Source organism: Argentina silus, assembly GCF_951799395.1.
Source record: "Argentina silus genome assembly, chromosome: X".
NCBI classification, from domain to species: Eukaryota; Metazoa; Chordata; class Actinopteri; order Argentiniformes; family Argentinidae; genus Argentina; species Argentina silus.
Window position 1 is genome coordinate 16,741,349 of NC_139653.1, and position 17,311 is coordinate 16,758,659.

Here is a 17,311-nt window from a genome sequence, read left to right on the forward strand (position 1 = left end):
AGGAAGGTAAGTGATAGTGAGGGGGGTGTTGAAAGATCTTACAGTGACACATGTCTACTCATGTTATCCCCACTGCCCTCTGCCCTCAACATGCCACTAAGCTGTCTTAAATAGGCTAGGAGGGAACTCCCAGCCAAAATACAGTGTCCTTCATAAGTATTGGAAAGAGGAAGCATTTTGTCTTCTTTTAGATCTATACTCCAACAGTTTGGAGTATACTTACTATGGGTTTATGGGTTATTACTATGGGTTAATTGCTATGGGTTCAAAGTCAAGATTTTATTTTATTTACAGCTTTAATTCAATATGTTTTCCATTCAGATTGGGTTCACCATTTTTTAAACATACTCCCCCTATTTCAGGGCTCCAAAAGCATTGGAAAAAATCATATAATGTCCGAATAAAGCACTCATGTTTAGTATTTGGTCGACAATCCTTTTCATGCAATAACTGCCTGAAGTCTGTGACCCATTGACCCCACCAGACGCTGGGTATATTTGCTGGTGATGCTCTGCCAGGCCTGTACTGCAACTATCTTCAGTTGTTTGTTTTGATGTATTTTGCCTTAAGTGCCCTCTTCAGCAAATTAAATGCATGTTCAATTGGATTTAAATCTGGAGCTTGACTTGGTCACTTTCCACTTTCTGGTCCTGAAAAACTCTGTAGTTGCTATGGCAGTATGTTTGGGGTGATTGCCTTGCTGTATTATGAAGCTCCCTCCATGACCATTTGCTCATACTTCAACAGACAAGATGTTTCTGTACACTTCAGAATTCATTCTGCTGCTGCCGTCAGCAGTTATAAATGGAGACAAGTGAGCCAGTTCCAGTGGCGGTTATACATACCCAAGCCATAACACTCCCTCCCCTGTCATAGATAGTAACTGTACCTCTGGCAACTTCAACAGATGACTTGTGTTTGTGCTGTTTGTGGAAAATCAGCAGTGCTTTGTCAATGAAGTTGTTGCATGAACAATTCATTCCACTATCATTTCAGACCAAAATTCCTCGATGTAAATAATTTATCTTCTAATATGTCTTAACAGCATTGCTGGAACCATACATGCAGTGCCATTGCATTAGAAACAGGACCCCAGCCCTTTAAAACTCCCTAACACAGGGCAGTAATCATTTCAAAGAAGAGGACAGAGAGAGGAAGAGGAAGTAACAGTTCAAGGGCATCTTCACTTCCAGTTCAGCCTGCCTGGTGATGGGCTGTTACTTCAGAGAGTGTGAACACCAGTCATCTCTCTGGCCCTGGTTCCAGACAGCCCAAACACCCACACACCGCCCAAACCCCCCGCCAGGAGGTGACAGTAATGATGTGGCATGTCTGCTTCAACGTCACCTCTGATGATGGCATCTGCCTCAACAGATGACAGGCAAAGGCCTCTGTGTGGAGATGACTCATTTAAAACATGAAGGGAGCCACTGCCATAGAGAGAAACATTTAGTCTGTTCAGTGGACGCTTTCATTGTGTTGTGTTCACCTGCAAATCATTCACTTCCAATGTGAGCCTTCAATTACCTTTTGATATGTAGACAAAAACTTTCCATTTGACACATAGTGCAATCACATTTAGTAAAGCAACCAAGCTTTAACAATTGAGAAAAATAATTACTCAGGCCACAATTCTGGAGTGTGGTGTGTGTGTAGTGTGTAGTGTGTGTGACAGAGAGAGGTAATGTGCTCACCCAGGCCCTTTGGCGTGATGCCGCTGCTGTCTACAGGGTTGATGGCCCAGTAGTAGAACTTGAGAGTGTGCATGAGCTGCAGCACTGTACCCACTCGACGGATGGTGGTGTAGATGGTCGCCGTGCCAATGAACTCTGCAGAGAGATATGTGTACAGGGAGAGCTGCACCTGGAGGGGGAATGCATGCACGCACACGCACACACACACACATGCACGCACGCACGCACGCACGCACGCACACACAAACACACACACAATTAACTTCTACATTTATACCTTTCCAGGCTGGTTTAGTTCATATATTGAGCTGGATTGCACAAAAGCTGTGATAGCTGAGGCCATCATCTCCGCAGGTGTATGGCAGAGAGTGACACGCTTCTACTGACCCCATATTACGGAGCTTCATAATAGTCCCAGCTCCGCACTGTTCAGTACTGATTAGCATGTCCTCTGTAATTAGCAACAGACTCAACAAGAATTCTCATTCCAACCACAGTCATTGTAATGTAAATACCAAGGGCCTTTGCCATTCAACAGAAATAAGAAGATATTAATGAGTGAAATGTGAGTTATGGTAAAAGGCAGCAAGGCAACTACTGTAGGATAGGGACATGAGTAGATGTGGTCTGAGGGCAAAGCAATTAGACACAGTAGATAATGGGGCATCACAATGTTGGTTACGTAACTTCTATAAGGAAGTGTCTGAAATAGCAAGTGCTGGTAAAATAAAAATCTGTCAGATCTAGTGGGACATAGGCAGGGAGAGGACAAGGTCAGATGGTTCATCTAATTAAAGCTCATTTAAACAGACTCACCCAGGTCTCTCTCCATCGCCTGCTCTTTGAGGAGAGGGACAGTGAGAATATAGAGGGCTCTCTTCAGGGGAGGAACTAGACATAGGCCTTGGAGGTGTTCTGTCTAAAAGAGCTCTAACCCACTTCATTACCTCTGCCTTGGTTCCCTCCCTCTCTCTGTGCTCTAATTCAGAAGAGTGTCACTGGCCAGCCTCATGAGACACACTCAGCCCAGCACTTCTGTATTTATTTCCACAGCCTCTTTATCTATTCATGAAGAGCCCAACTAGCAGCATCACTGAGGCAAATGTATTCGGCACACAAACCCAGCTTCTTAGATACGCCTCATTCGCCTTTTCACGGGACATTATAAAATGGGGGAGAAATTTCACTCTTGAACATTTCAAAAACGGGATTGGGATTAAGAACTGAGTGTGACAGCAGGCAATAAACCTATGCAGTGGTGAAGTATTTAATACATATGAGAAAATATCCATTATTTTCTGAACTCTCAAAGATGTTACTTTATGAACCACAGAAGCACCACATTAAACAGTCAGTTACTCAGAGCTGCTTAAAAGCTGTAGATGAGATGCAGAGTCTGCTCATGTGTGGTCCCACCTGGGCACAGTGCGACCTGGCTTGGCTCACCTTGGCAGGGGTGTGGATCCAGATGGCAGCGTTGAACAGGATGTGGTCACACAGTTGCTTGAGCAGTGGTGCCCCGTGCGTCAGACTATCCAGGTACTTAGCAAAGGACAGGAACTGCTCCAGGACAGTTCTGGTGATGTGCACCCGTGATGACTGAGGGACAAGGGACAGGCTTTTGTCAACCTTTCAAATAATCACAATCAATCCAACGTTGCGCCAACCACAAAATGAAATACTTCAATTGTACAAGCCAAGTCTGCAAGTTTTTGACTTTGTAGCAAGGTGGAGATAGTTTCACTTTGAAGACTCCTCTCTGGCACCTGTCTCCTGCCCAGGTGGAGGGAGGAAATGAGGGAGCGAGGGAGTGAGAGAGAGGGGAAGGTGTGATATAAACAGATCTGAAACAGATGGCAGGATATGTACGTGTGTGAAACCTGGCAATGGGAGGGGTGGGACAAAACTGGCAGTTCTCAGGTGCCGACTCTGACTGCTTCTTAGTTAGCAGCAGCTGAAAGCACAGCAGCCACTGAGTGACAAATTAGAGTAGTTTCTCAATGCTGCAAAAGACCCAGTACTCATGAGAGGCCAGCAAGCTGTTAGACTGCATCACAAAATTGAGAGTTATGGAGAGAGTGTGAGAGAGGGAGAGAAAGAGAGAGAAAATAAAGATGCTCCTCCCTGTTCCCCCTCTGGTCCCTTTCAGAGGCACCTGTCCAGGGCCCTAGGCTTTGGGCTCCTAGTGATGAGATGTCAGGATGCTAAGACAGTGCTTGGGGATGCAGCTCTAGTCACAGCACACAGATTGATGTGGTGAAAGGCTGCACACAATACAGTCTGGCTTATTCAATTCCTCAAAAACTTTTCCTCATTTGTGCCACAATGCACCATTATTTTATTCATAATTTCCTTTTTGTTAATTCTACTACTCACCAAATACATGTGTTCACAATGATTTTACGAAAATATGAAAATCTCTCTTTGTCTTTGTGGTTGTCTTATGGCAAAATGTAAGCTGTTTGATGAAAGGTCCACTGCACCTTCTCCAGCAGATAGCCAATCACCAGGAAGCCCTTCCCTCCCAACATCTGCTCCTGCATGGCCACAGAGCTCTTCAAAAGCTCAACTAGGAAAGCCAGGAGTGTAGCACTGAAAAAACAAGACACAACAATCTCTCACACAAACTGTCCCAGCACCAACAATATGAATTAACCTATCTGTTGTATATATACACAAACCCTATTCTTCTGAGGACCTACTAGTCAGGTGGTTAGAATGAAAAAAGCATTAGCAGAACAGAAAGACAATGACAGAGGGGAGAAGCTACTTTAATGTCATTTTCAGAGGATGCCAGCAATCAACTGGGGACTCAAGCCCTTTTGTCTTCAATCAACTGGGGACTCAAGCCCTTTTGTCTTCAATCAACTGGGGACTCAAGCCCTTTTGTCTTCAATCAACTGGGGACTCAAGTCCTTTTTTCTGTCTTTAATCAACTGGGGACTCAAGCCCTTTTTGTCTTCAATCCAACCTTTCTGCTGATGAGGGGAGGGGCTAGCCATTGGGGTTAGTTTGTCTCTTTGTTGAGCTGAAGCGCTGACACTCCTTATCCTTGTCGGCTTTCCCTCACTTTCTTCAGTGGGCTCCATTCCATGGCCAGCTCACACCCACACCCACACCCACACCCACACCCACACACACACACACACACACACACACACACACACACACACACACACACACACACACACACACCATGCAGTCAGGGACACACATTGGGACGCACATGGACAGCGGTGTAGCATCCCACTTTACTCACCACACAGTGCTTTCCACTTGGCTGTTGTTCTGCTGGTGGTAGTCCAGCTGGGCAAAGAGGGGGAAGAGAACCTGGATCCCTCCGATGGAGTGGATGGCACTGTGGATGGAGTGAGTCACAATGGCTTTCACATCCTGTCAGGGAAAAGGACAATGTTATCACACAGAGAAACGCAAACACACCTAATATAATATTTCCCATAGTGTATGTGTCTGTGGTGACAAGGGAGTAAATGGATATGGTAATTAGTGTATGTTGGTTGAGAGAGATGGAGGTGTGTTAGGAGGACAGGGGGGTGGCTGACCTGTAGCATAAGGGCATGGGGTGAGTGCACAAAGATGGAGGAGTTCTCCTTGGGTGAGGACTCGAGGCAGAGCTGGGCATCAGTGGCCTTGGCATTGTAGGTGAAGGAGATGGAGCTGGCCAGCTTGCCATCGTACAAGACCTGCTTATGGTGCTCTGCCAGGTGGATGTCACTCTCCGACTTAAACTTGAAAGTGCTCTGGGAGAGGAGAGAGAGAGAGAGAGAGAGAGAGAGAGAGAGAGAGAGAGAGAGAGAGAGAGATTTGTTCATCCCTCAACAGAGTCACACGGGTAACATATAACTGATCGATAATGAAGTTAGTAGGTGTCTTAATTCACTCAATCTATTAGATGTTGGCAGATGAGTGTTCAATTAATCAATTGATGCATCGTCTTGAGTACTCCAAATAGGGTTTTCAAGTCCTCTCATCGGGCGGTTGAATAATTGATAAGAGTTACTTCCCTCGCTCACCCACACACATGAAGGCAATGACAATAACAATGAAGTGAGAGAGTCAGGGAAAACCCTACAGTATGCTTAGTTTTGTTATTGTAAAATGTTGTAAAGGCCCATGACATCAAATGTCCCTGGTGGGTTATTTGTTGGAGTACCAAATAAAGTAGGCTCATAAATAACTGTATGCTCCAGTAGGATTTAGCTGTATCTGTATGTTTAATGTGTCTTATAAGTATGTTTTTCTTTCTCTGCCTTACTGCAAAGATCATCTCAACATATGATCATGCAGTCTCTTTAACAGCCTTCAAAGTCCCACTCCTGGAACCCAACTGAACCTCAGACAAGAAATAACAAGCTTCAGTTCCCCGCACTTCAGTGTGGACCATGCCACAGTGTGAAAATAATGATCCCATGGGTGGTAGTTAACAACCCCCCTAGCATGAGAGGCTCAGTCTGCAGGCCAGCCAGTCAAACAAATGATTAAAGTGACTTTACCCTGGTGCTGTGGGCCACCAAGGCCAGGGTGTCCCTATAGGAGCAGGCTAGCTCTGGGGCTAACCCTAACCCTAACACTCACTCGCCACCGGCTTGGGAAACTCCTTGGCAGCATAAGATCTGGAGTGTCTAGGCTTCATCTCAGTGCTTCACAATAATTTAACTGAATACATTAAAGATATGATCTTAATGTGTTGAGGAAAACATAGGAGCACATGGATGATTTGACTTCTCTGTGTCCATGGAAAATTAGAAAAGTAAATAAATCGCTCAACACCCATCCTAAAACCTTAGTGTCAAACTATCGGAGTCTGCATCTAACAATTGGTGTCACAACCAATGGGAATCACAGCTGGGGCATATTCAGACATTTAATTTCCTGTAAATACTTGCAGATGCTGTTTGAAATTGCCTTGTATTGTTTTGTTTTGTTCATATAAGTCGACAGCAAAAAACATATGAGACTTGAGGTTTAGGGCTGGTTTAATGAACTGTTGCTCTATTAACAGCCTTGCTCTATTTACAAGCTTACAGAGCTGCAGATGCCTGTTGACAGCTTAAGTGCTACCTGCTGCAGCGTAGGGCGGAGTGGACCTCAACACCCACAGAGAGCACACGGCACTGACGTCACACCTCTCAGCATGCTTCAACAGCTGTCACTGACTGGGACCCTGGTCTTACCAAAAGCCTCACACAAATCACTAAGGAGGAATATTGGGCTTAGTCTCCACTGACAATCTCTGATTGACTCAGATCCGCCTCTCCTCCTGTCAGAAGTGCTACAGTACATTTAGATTTTGCCCCAGGATCTGAGATGGCCCCTTACCACTTGACATCATGCAGACTTGCTGAAAATGTCCCTCACATCCAATCAAACATAAATTGCAGCATTTCTAAACCCAAAGGTTGCAGTCCATACAGATTCAGTCTTATCATTTCAGATCTATAGTGAACGTATGGAGTCCCAGGAACACAAACTAATTTTGGGCAATGGTAATCTGTGTATTCCAAGTGGACAACAGAGATTTAATTATCCTTATTCTCTCTTCCCCCTGAAATGCATAGTTGTCATTGTTGTCAATGTTGTCATTCAGTCACTGAAAGCCAATGTTTGTCAAATTAGCCACAGTAGTTAGCGATATCTCAAATGCTGTATGTTAGCTAGAGCTACAACATAGAACATGAAAGAGGGGATGTGCGTGGCTTAAAGTTAATTCATCATATTTGGGGCCAGATGTGTTTTCCCCACTCCTGTTGTGTGGTGCTTAAGACAGCTGGTGGCCCAGTGAACACAGCAGATGTATATGTGCCTGTGCTTTGGCCATGCCTCCAGCCTCATCCTCTCTCTGGCAGCTCCACAGATTAAAACAGACATCCCTCTCGTCCCCTGGAACAGGGCGCTCAATGGGCCAACCAATCACTACGCCTAACAACTCCGTGACCTGCCTGCACAACTCACCTGGCGACATCTCACACCAAGGGCAACCCCACTCACAACTTCATCAAAAGCAGGCAATTACCTCCCAAGAACACCTCCTTAATTATTTCAAGCAATCTGCAGGTCACACTGGTGCATGTTAGCTCTGTTATCGAAGGTCTGGAACCACAATTAAGAAAGGAAATGTCAAGTCAGCAGCGATCAGAGAAAAAGCCCAATAAGAGCCTCTCCAGGGAATCTCCCGGCATTCACAGGCCTGTGATTGTTGTGTAAAGCATCTCTTGCACGGTCCTGAAATGTATAGGCTATCTCAGTACATTCCGGGTCTGTTGTGCTTGGCCATTCAGGGGATCATTTGAGCAAGTCAGCGGTACACTGTATAGAACACAGTTACGCACAGATATTATACCAAACAAAAAACAAATTCTAAATCAAATTACAAACCAGCAAAAACAATACTTTGTGGCTTCTATAGCCTCCTGGCTGCTGCTTTGGGTTGTTTACCTTGTGAGAAACTGCCTTTTTACTGAAAAGAATATAATGAACCCTTTTCTAAACATTGAAATCGCTAGGCATCATTACCTCCTGGAAGCAATTAAAGAGAAAAGAACCCTGGCAGACTAAAGACTAAATCTATGAGTCATCATGGCAGGTCCCAACTTCAACTAAACCTGAAACACAGTTTAGTTTGTAAATGGGAGAGGGGCTTGACACAAACAATGTATTGTCTAATGAGACAGCAAGTTCAGTGCATTTAAGATTTAACCACAGACCCAGAAAACACAACACAGTATACCTCACCTGCTGGGAATAAATTCAGCACACATAACACAGTACACAGTCCAGATAAAGTGCTTTTGAAGAAAGAGTGAAACGCTATATAAAGTAAAGCGCTCACAAGATAAATATGCTGCAATTAATCTTTTTTAGGCGGGTCAGCTTTTCTATAATCAGCATATTTTGGTAATTATTAAAGTGAGTTGAGCCTATGTGCTTTAAACCTGCTGCAGCTGATAGAAGGCAGCCCACAACTATATATCTCCTCAGTGCCTCCTGCTCTCCAGCTTCCATTGTTATATTATTGCTCAGGAGTGGGTAATTTATGCAGCAGTTTATCTGAGCTGAGCATATCTCACAGGATAGAGACACAAGGCAAGGAACTGCAGCAAGGCAATAGTGACTTTACAGATTGATAGGTGATCCAGAATGCTTGCATGTAATCTAATTTAACCAGCCGAGTACATACCTTATAGCCCGGTCCTAGCTGATGAATTGCAAATATCTGTGCCGGATTGAGTGCTTCACTGAACACGTAGATGGCCCCTAGCTGTCCACAGAATACTCTGTTAGCGTCTGCTGTCTCTGAAGACCCCAGGAAGCATTTATCATAACTCTGTTACAGGGACAAAGACAAGAAGATGGTCCTTTTACACGTCCATGGTGGGAGGGAAAAAATCATCCACACAGACAGCTGAGTAGCAGGGCAATTAGAGAGAAACACACACATGAAAGCTATCTTAATGAGCAAATATGATTATGAGACCATATGATTCATAGCCACTAGTCGTGAGCATCCTACTGATGAGCTTTAACAGTTTACAGTAGCAGTTAGGGTGAGAGGAAGTCTAATAGACACTGGGCTTCCTGGTTATTCACAACCATTACCACCAAAATCAACAGGGGAGCACTGTCTAATCATCAAACAGTAATTTAATTTAATTCTGTTTTTCCTAACTTTGTAGATTTCAGCCATTATTCTTCCAGATATCATGAACACACTTGCAATTTGTCATGCTCTATCCTTCTCCCACCCCTATTCCAATTGAAGCTTTGAAATACTAACTATGCTTCCAGGAGAAATCTATGCCAAAATGGTAAAAACACATTTTTATCATTGAGCACTGTTGAGGATTTATGTATCTTTTCGTCTCACAATTTCCAAATATGCTGGATGATCAAACAGCAGACTCAGTCATTCCTGCAGCGACAAAACCAGAGTAAAAGTTATAACAGTTGCAAAAGATTCCTTACATCATTGGTGTTGACATGCCATGCCATGTCGCCATAGGAAACCAGCTGACCATTGACATAGCATCGGATTTCACTGTTTCTCCAACGGTTGTAGATGTGAACGATACTGGTCATGTACCACTGAGGAAGATAACATTGTTAGATTAATTTGATATTAAACTCACAACAGAACAGTCCTCTTTAGTCCTCATATTCACACAAAAAATGTTTAGATCTTAACATTCTGAATATGATTTGGTACATGTTTACATTTGTCATGAATAAGACCTCTTACACTTGCCAGTAAGAAAACATCAGAGGAAACTACACAGGGAAAGTGGTGAATATTACTTAGGTCTTACTGAGGTCTTAATTTTATCATTTTCTTTTTTTCAAATAAGAAAGTTGAGATGAACCCCAAAGGAACTTTAAAGCACAGCTATAAGGCTCACAGCCTACTGTTCTAGAATTTGCATTTGAGTATAATTAATAATAGATCTGACAGCAGCTGAGCAAAGACCACAATTTGTAATGTTTCTCATCTCATATACTGTATAGCTATGACAGGCAGTGGCAGTAACTGGTCAGTAACGGAGGAACACTGGAGACACTGGGTGAGTATTCATACATGACATAAAGAGGTGTCATCACAGGAGACTTCTAAGCTCTCAGGTTAATATGGGAGCAACAATCTGAACATAGCCTGTCATCCATGTTAACCAGAGGTTACAGCCCTCAACAGGGGTAACAGACCTGTTGGCAAACAGTTTTTGTGTTGGTGTTGTTTAATTTCTGTGCCTGTGCTCCTCTTATCCAATTTAGATGCAGAGCCAGATCTGTGCTGCTGGCCACTGATAGTGAAGCCAGGAGATCAGGCAAAGCCCTGAGAATAGCCCCAGCCATAGACTGAACATTAAGCCCTACTGTGTGCATGTGTTTTTTAAACACAGCCTATTGTGCTTGCATTGCAGAATATTTATTCATGCAACAAAAAAACCCATTTAAATACAAATTTCACAAGCTCATCTGGGAATCAAATAGGATCATACATGACCCCGTAGTTGTGCTCTCCAACATACAGCATGGCATAGAAAACAGGGTATTATTACAAGCGACAGAGATATCCATAATCGGTTTCCCAAACTCACACTTGGACTCATCTAAAATCTGACCTGTAAGGCATAGCAAATTCTGGAGGATATTAAGCATTTACAGATAAAACCTCAAATATGTTAATCTACTGCATAATTAAACAACAATAATTAAACACATCATTTGCATGTGTTTGCAAAGTAAATCAATGAATCCATTGAAATATAAAAAGGCAATTCCCCCTTAAAAATCACTTTTAATCACCACATTTAAATGAGGAGTGCACATAATTGCTCTGGGGGTGTCTTCAGAGCTGCGTTTACCCTCATTTTTAATGAAGGTCATATATGTATTACTAATAGAAACATTGACCCGGTGCAGTGGCAGCCAGCCTGGCAGAGTGCAGATGGACACAGCAGTAGGGCATCTTTTTGTCTGACCCAGGAGGAGTCCTGTCAGTTGTCTGATGAAATAGCAGGAAGCTTCACTCAGAGGTGCTTTAAGAGGAGACATTAGAAGGATTCAGGATAGGAGGAGGATGACCACTAGAAAACTGCCTATTACAGTTACTGTATCAGTAGATATCTGAGGCGACACACGACTAAAGGGAAAGTTACAATACAATTTCACTTCAAATGGTTTTGGCCAATAACTATTCCTATATTCTCGTGTATAATTCCTTATAAGTATTCCTACTATCTAGTGTATAATTCCTGCTTTTAGTTCACATAAAGTCAGAGCTGCAGCAGAGAGGGTAGGATGACTAGTTGTCAACAGCTGTTTAACTGAAAGTCCTAATTAGCAGACATGCACCTTGAGCCAGCTTGCCATCTCTTCTGGGACAGGTATGGTGCTCAGACATTCCACGCTAAATTAAGTTTAATTTCTAAATGTACATCCAATTACACCTGTAAGAGCCATCTGGGAGTCTTAAACAGCACAAGTTTATGTTCAGTGCACTTCTTGCCAGGAAGTGTTTGGAAAGACTTGTACTGAGTTGGGTCTTTTCAAACATTTGGTATAATTTGAAAAACAATACACCTGTGAGAGAATGTATAGCCTCTCTGATATACTGTAGTCTGGATTTTCTCTCTTCAGTTTTAGCCCTGTATAGGGATTAGTGTGCTACACCAGTCACATAGTCTGTAGTGCCTCACTTAATGACCTGTGATTGTGATGTCCATGGAGCTCACATCAACAGATTACAAAATGTATTATAATTTGTTGGGATTATACCTGTATTATACAATGGTTTGATCAGAACAAGCATTGTGATTGGCCCAGAGGCATTCAAAGCCGTGCTTTATTCCCAGATGAATTAACAGCTATGACGCGTTTTACCTGTTTACCATACAACGCAGTAAGATCCCTGTGCTCGAAAACACTAGAATTACAAAGAGCTGTTGATCACGTTACTTAGACAACAGTGGTTGTTTTGAGAACTATATTTCAGATATAGTTCTCAAAATCGATCACAAAATAAACATTTAAGGCATTGTTTTCTTGTCACAATGTCTCTATTGTCTCTATTTTTTTTGTAAATGTTGTATGAAAGCAATAAGGCACTCAAGTCATGAATAAAGTCACAGCTGAGGGCATTTCTTAGGCTTGATACGAAGCAGAGGGCCGGAATTGCTTTAATAGAATAAAGTTCTAGTAAAAAAAGAAATACTGATGTGGAGGAATTTCACTTTGACAGATTTTGAGAATCGCAACAGATATATATCTATCCATATTTTCAACCACAGACACAGACCCCCTTTTAATGTGTCTGTGGGGGGACATGCAGCGTTCGGCCTGTAGAGGGAGCTACAGGACCGTGGCCGGGGTTGTGTCGGCGAGACTTTTGTTGCACACCTGCTGCGAATTAAGTCTCGCCGGCGAATGTTTAAGATGGGTGTGCTTCTGCCATTTCAGCAAGGGAGCTAAGCTGGAGAAGCAGGCGGCGAGAGCAGAGCCGAGCCGAGCCAAGCACCAAAAGAGAGACTTTGAACGAGGCTGGAAAGCCGAACCGTGCCAGCGGACCCCTATGACAAAACACTGCACCGTATAATGGCTCGATTTTATTGGCCGGGGATTCGGGCAGAGGTGCGTAGGTGGTGCGCGTCCTGTCGGGAATGTCAGTTAGTAAATCCCCCGGCCATCCCACGGGCCCCCTTGCGGCCCTTACCATTGGTCGAGAACCCATTCGACCGCATTGCGATGGATATTATCGGGCCATTTGAGCGGAGCACACAGGGTTATCGATTTGTGTTGGTCTTGATAGATTACGCCACCCGATACCCCGAGGCAATACCTCTGCGCAATATCTCTGCCAGGAGTGTAGCGCAAGCATTGTTTCAAGTCATCTCCCGCGTGGGAATCCCGAAAGAGATTCTCACCGATCAGGGCACTAATTTTATGTCACGCACCCTCAAGGAACTGTATGGCTTGTTGAACATCAAGGCGATTCGAACCAGTGTTTACCACCCGGCCACTGACGGCCTTTGTGAGCGGTTCAATCGGACCTTGAAGTCAATGATCCGGAAGTTTGTCCACGAGGATAGTCGGAATTGGCATAAATGGCTAGATCCCCTGTTGTTTGCGGTGCGGGAAGTTCCCCAAGCTTCCACCGGGTTTTCCCCGTTTGAATTACTCTACGGGCGTAAGCCCCGGGGTGTCCTAGACCTGTTTAAAGAAAATTGGGAGGAAGGGTCTAGCGACAGTAAGAGTGAGATCCAGTACGTCCTCGACTTGCGCACAAAGCTCCACGCCCTAGGGGCTATCTCACGTGAGCATTTGCTGCAAGCCCAGGAGCGTCAGAAACGCCTGTATGACAGGGGGGCTACCCTACGAGAGTTTACACCGGGAGACAAGGTGCTCGTACTGTTACCCACCTCCAGCACGAAATTACTCGCGAAGTGGCAAGGGCCATTTGTGGTCACACGTCGCATGGGGGACGTGGATTATGAGGTTATACGCTCGGACCGGGGGGATAGCTTGCAGGTGTATCACGTCAATCTCCTAAAAAAATGGAACGACGTGGTCACTGTTGCTCTGGCTACGATAGTTCCAGAGAGAGAGGAGTTCGGGCCGGAAGTCCCAAAATCGAAAGGTAGCACTCCGGTCGATATTGATAACCATCTCTCTGCTAGCCAGGCCGCGGACGTTGCAGATTTGCAGCTTAAGTTCGCCGACGTGTTCTCTCCCCTGCCCGGTCGGACTACGCTCATCGACCACCATATAGAAACGCAGCCGGGTTTAACGGTGCGCACGCGTCCCTATAGGTTGCCGGTGCACAAACGAGACGTTGTGTGCCGGGAGTTGGAAGCCATGCTGGAGCTGGGTGTGGTCGAGGAGTCCCGCAGTGATTGGTGTAGCCCCATCGTGCTTGTCAACAAGCCAGATGGGACTATACGGTTCTGTGTGGATTATAGACGGGTTAATGCGGTCTCCAAGTTCGATGCATATCCTATGCCCCGGGTCGACGAGCTCTTGGACCGGCTTGGTACGGCCAGGTACTTTTGGATTGGACATTGGATTGCACGAAGGGATACTGGCAGATTCCACTCTCGCCGGTGTCCCGGGAGAAAACGGCATTCTCCACTCCGCTCGGGTTATTCCAGTTCACCGTGCTCCCTTTCGGGTTGTTCGGAGCCCCAGCCACTTTTCAGCGCCTCATGGACCGTATTCTGCGGCCGCACGCCGCCTATGCTGCGGCCTACCTGGACGACATTGTCGTCCACAGTGACACCTGGCCGCAGCATGTGCGGAGGGTGGCTGCTGTTCTGCGGTCCCTGAGGCAGGCGGGGCTAACGGCCAACCCGAAAAAGTGCGTGATCGGGCGGAGGGAGATCCGGTATCTGGGGTACCACTTGGGGTACCACTTGCGACCGCAGATTGAAAAGACTGCGGCCATCGCCGCCTCTCCCCGGCCCAAGACAAAGAAGGAGGTGAGGGCCTTCCTGGGGCTGGCGGGATATTACCGCCAGTTCGTACCTGGGTTTTCAGAGCTGGCCAGTCCCTTGACGGACCTCACCCGGAAGGGTGCCCCGGATCCGGTCCAATGGTCGGGCCAGTGCCAGGGGTCGTTCGAGGCCCTTAAGGGGGCTCTTTGTGGAGAAACAGTCCTGTATGCGCCTGATTTTAACCTCCCTTTCTCCCTGCAGACGGACGCGTCGGATAGAGGGCTGGGAGCAGTGCTGACCCAGCGCGTGGAGGGGGCCGACCGGCCGGTGCTGTACCTGAGCCGTAAGCTGTCAGAGAGGGAGGGCCGGTACAGCACCGTGGAGAAGGAGTGCCTGGCCATCAAGTGGGCGGTCGGCACCCTCCGCTACTACCTGCTGGGTCGCGCCTTCACCCTCTACTCCGACCATGCCCCCCTCCAGTGGCTCCACCGCATGAAGGATGTAAACGCGAGGATCACCCGGTGGTACCTCGCGTTGCAGCCCTTCAACTTTTCTGTCGTGCACAGACCGGGGGCGCAGATGGTCGTGGCAGACTTCCTCTCCCGTGCAGGGGGGGGGGAGTAGGTCGTCGGCCGTCGGGTCCCCGGCCTGTGTCGGGCGGTGGGGGTATGTGGGGGGACATGCAGCGTTCGGCCTGTAGAGGGAGCTACAGGACCGTGGCCGGGGTTGTGTCGGCGAGACTTTTGTTGCACACCTGCTGCGAATTAAGTCTCGCCGGCGAATGTTTAAGATGGGTGTGCTTCTGCCATTTCAGCAAGGGAGCTAAGCTGGAGAAGCAGGCGGCGAGAGCAGAGCCGAGCCGAGCCGAGCACCAAAAGAGAGACTTTGAACGAGGCTGGAAAGCCGAACCGTGCCAGCGGACCCCTTTGAAAATAAACGGGAGAAATTCCCTTATCATTATACTGCGTCTGCCTCTGTGTACCACCGGACATTGTTACAGTGTCAAAATGCATAATTCTTGCCTTTGAGTGACTAAAATAATAACATATCTTATCGTGTCAATTAAGTCATATGAACAACAGAGTAACATTCAAACACAAAACCTTATTATCAAAATCTATGTTAGCTCTACCATGTTTATTCTAAAGATTTTGGCTCTGTTATGAGAGCTTATAACGTATTGTTTCCCAAATACAGCCCACATGGCAACAGGTTCATCACCAACTCTTATCCATTAATGTCTGTAAAGATCAATGTAGCCCTACTAACAGAGCCTGAGACAGATGCTCCTATTGCATCACAAGCACTTCAATCAGGACTGAACTATTTGCGACTGCACTCTGGATCAAGCCCTCTGTTAATCATTACTGGGTGAAAATTATTGGAAATTAAGGCGGTGCTTACCTTCCTGGGCTGAAAGTCATATTTCACACAGTGCTGGAAACCTTTGCCTTTGGACTTGAGCGATGTCACAATCAAGCAGTTGCCTACAAAATGTGCCGAGTACCCAATGCCTTTGCTTGTGCGAAAGCTGTAAATGCATATACATAAATATTATGAGGGGGAAACTTGTCTTAATTTCATTCATTTGTCAACAAGAAAACATTCATATACAGTACATACAGCACATCAACAGTGTGTGTGTGTGTGTGTGTGTGTGTGTGTGTGTGTGTGTGTGTGTGTGTGTGTGTGTGTGTGTGTTTGTGTGTGTGTGTTTCTTACACAAGTGTTCTTGCTTGTTTTTGTGCTCTTTTATTTGTTTTCAACTGAATATATGACACAGGGAATCAAGCTGAAGAGAGCAGAATAAAGCATTTTATCTCCTTGATATAAGTTGAATGTATAATGCAACTGTCTGTTGTTTTTGTTGGTTCAGAGAAGCTTTCAGAGCAGGTAGAAATCTCTGGGCGGATGCATTTTATCACAGACTGGCAAATCCTTGAGAATGATGTGTGTGTGTGTGCGTGTGTGTGTGTGTGTGTGTGTGTGTGTGTGTGTGTGTGTGTGTGTGTGTGTGTGTGTGTGTGTGTGTGTGTGTGTGTGTGTGTGTGTGTGTGTGTGTGTGTGTGTGTGTGTGTGTGTGTGTGTGTGTGATTGATAAGTGTAGTTAGCGCTCAAGACATAAATACATTTGTAAATGGCTATGGATACTCTTATTTTCCCCTTTAACAACAGTGATATACATACTGGGAAATAATTGGAAAGAAATTAAAGGCATACTCAGAGGGGTGTGTCAGAGGGGCAGACAATTAAAATGAGTCTCAACTAGGACTAGAAATACTCAGAGAAAGTAATACTGAGAGGAAAAGTCCCTTGAGAAGGCAACTCTGTGACATATCTCTTGGCACTGTTCTGTGACCAGCCACACTGCTGAGAGTGACACTCTCCTCTTAAAGCTGCCTGACACTTATTTCCTCTTTTTTTAAAACAAGACTAGCAATTGACATGGGGAAACACCTCTCTAAATCATGTCCACTCCACAATGATCTGCCCTTCCCTTCAACTGATAAAGGCTTCCACACTCTCTGCACAGAGTGACTGCGCCTCCCATAAATAATGTAAGCAGAGCTTGCAGTTTAACGCCAACCCTGTACCATGAAATTCTCCCTGCTCGGATGGACAACAACCTCTTTGCACTGACTCCTACATGTTATCCTCCTATACTGGAGTAGTCTA

The 17,311-nt window shown here is 45.4% G+C and overlaps 1 protein-coding gene across 7 annotated transcripts in view; it reads right to left on the reverse strand.

Moving 5' to 3' along the window:
* LOC310822746 (neurobeachin) overlaps nucleotides 1-17,311 on the reverse strand; it is a gene marked incomplete at its 5' end in the record, with an annotated part of 231,677 nt that overhangs the window by 142,754 nt on the left and 71,612 nt on the right. For all 7 annotated transcript variants that reach the window (XM_083695211.1, XM_083695209.1, XM_083695208.1 and 4 more), the window contains 8 exons: nucleotides 1,695-1,863; nucleotides 3,141-3,293; nucleotides 4,178-4,286; nucleotides 4,954-5,087; nucleotides 5,258-5,455; nucleotides 8,893-9,039; nucleotides 9,678-9,797; nucleotides 16,040-16,166. In XM_083695211.1, coding sequence (XP_083551337.1) covers nucleotides 1,695-1,863; nucleotides 3,141-3,293; nucleotides 4,178-4,286; nucleotides 4,954-5,087; nucleotides 5,258-5,455; nucleotides 8,893-9,039; nucleotides 9,678-9,797; nucleotides 16,040-16,166 — 1,157 coding nt within the window. The remainder of the gene's footprint in view (nucleotides 1-1,694; nucleotides 1,864-3,140; nucleotides 3,294-4,177; nucleotides 4,287-4,953; nucleotides 5,088-5,257; nucleotides 5,456-8,892; nucleotides 9,040-9,677; nucleotides 9,798-16,039; nucleotides 16,167-17,311) is intronic.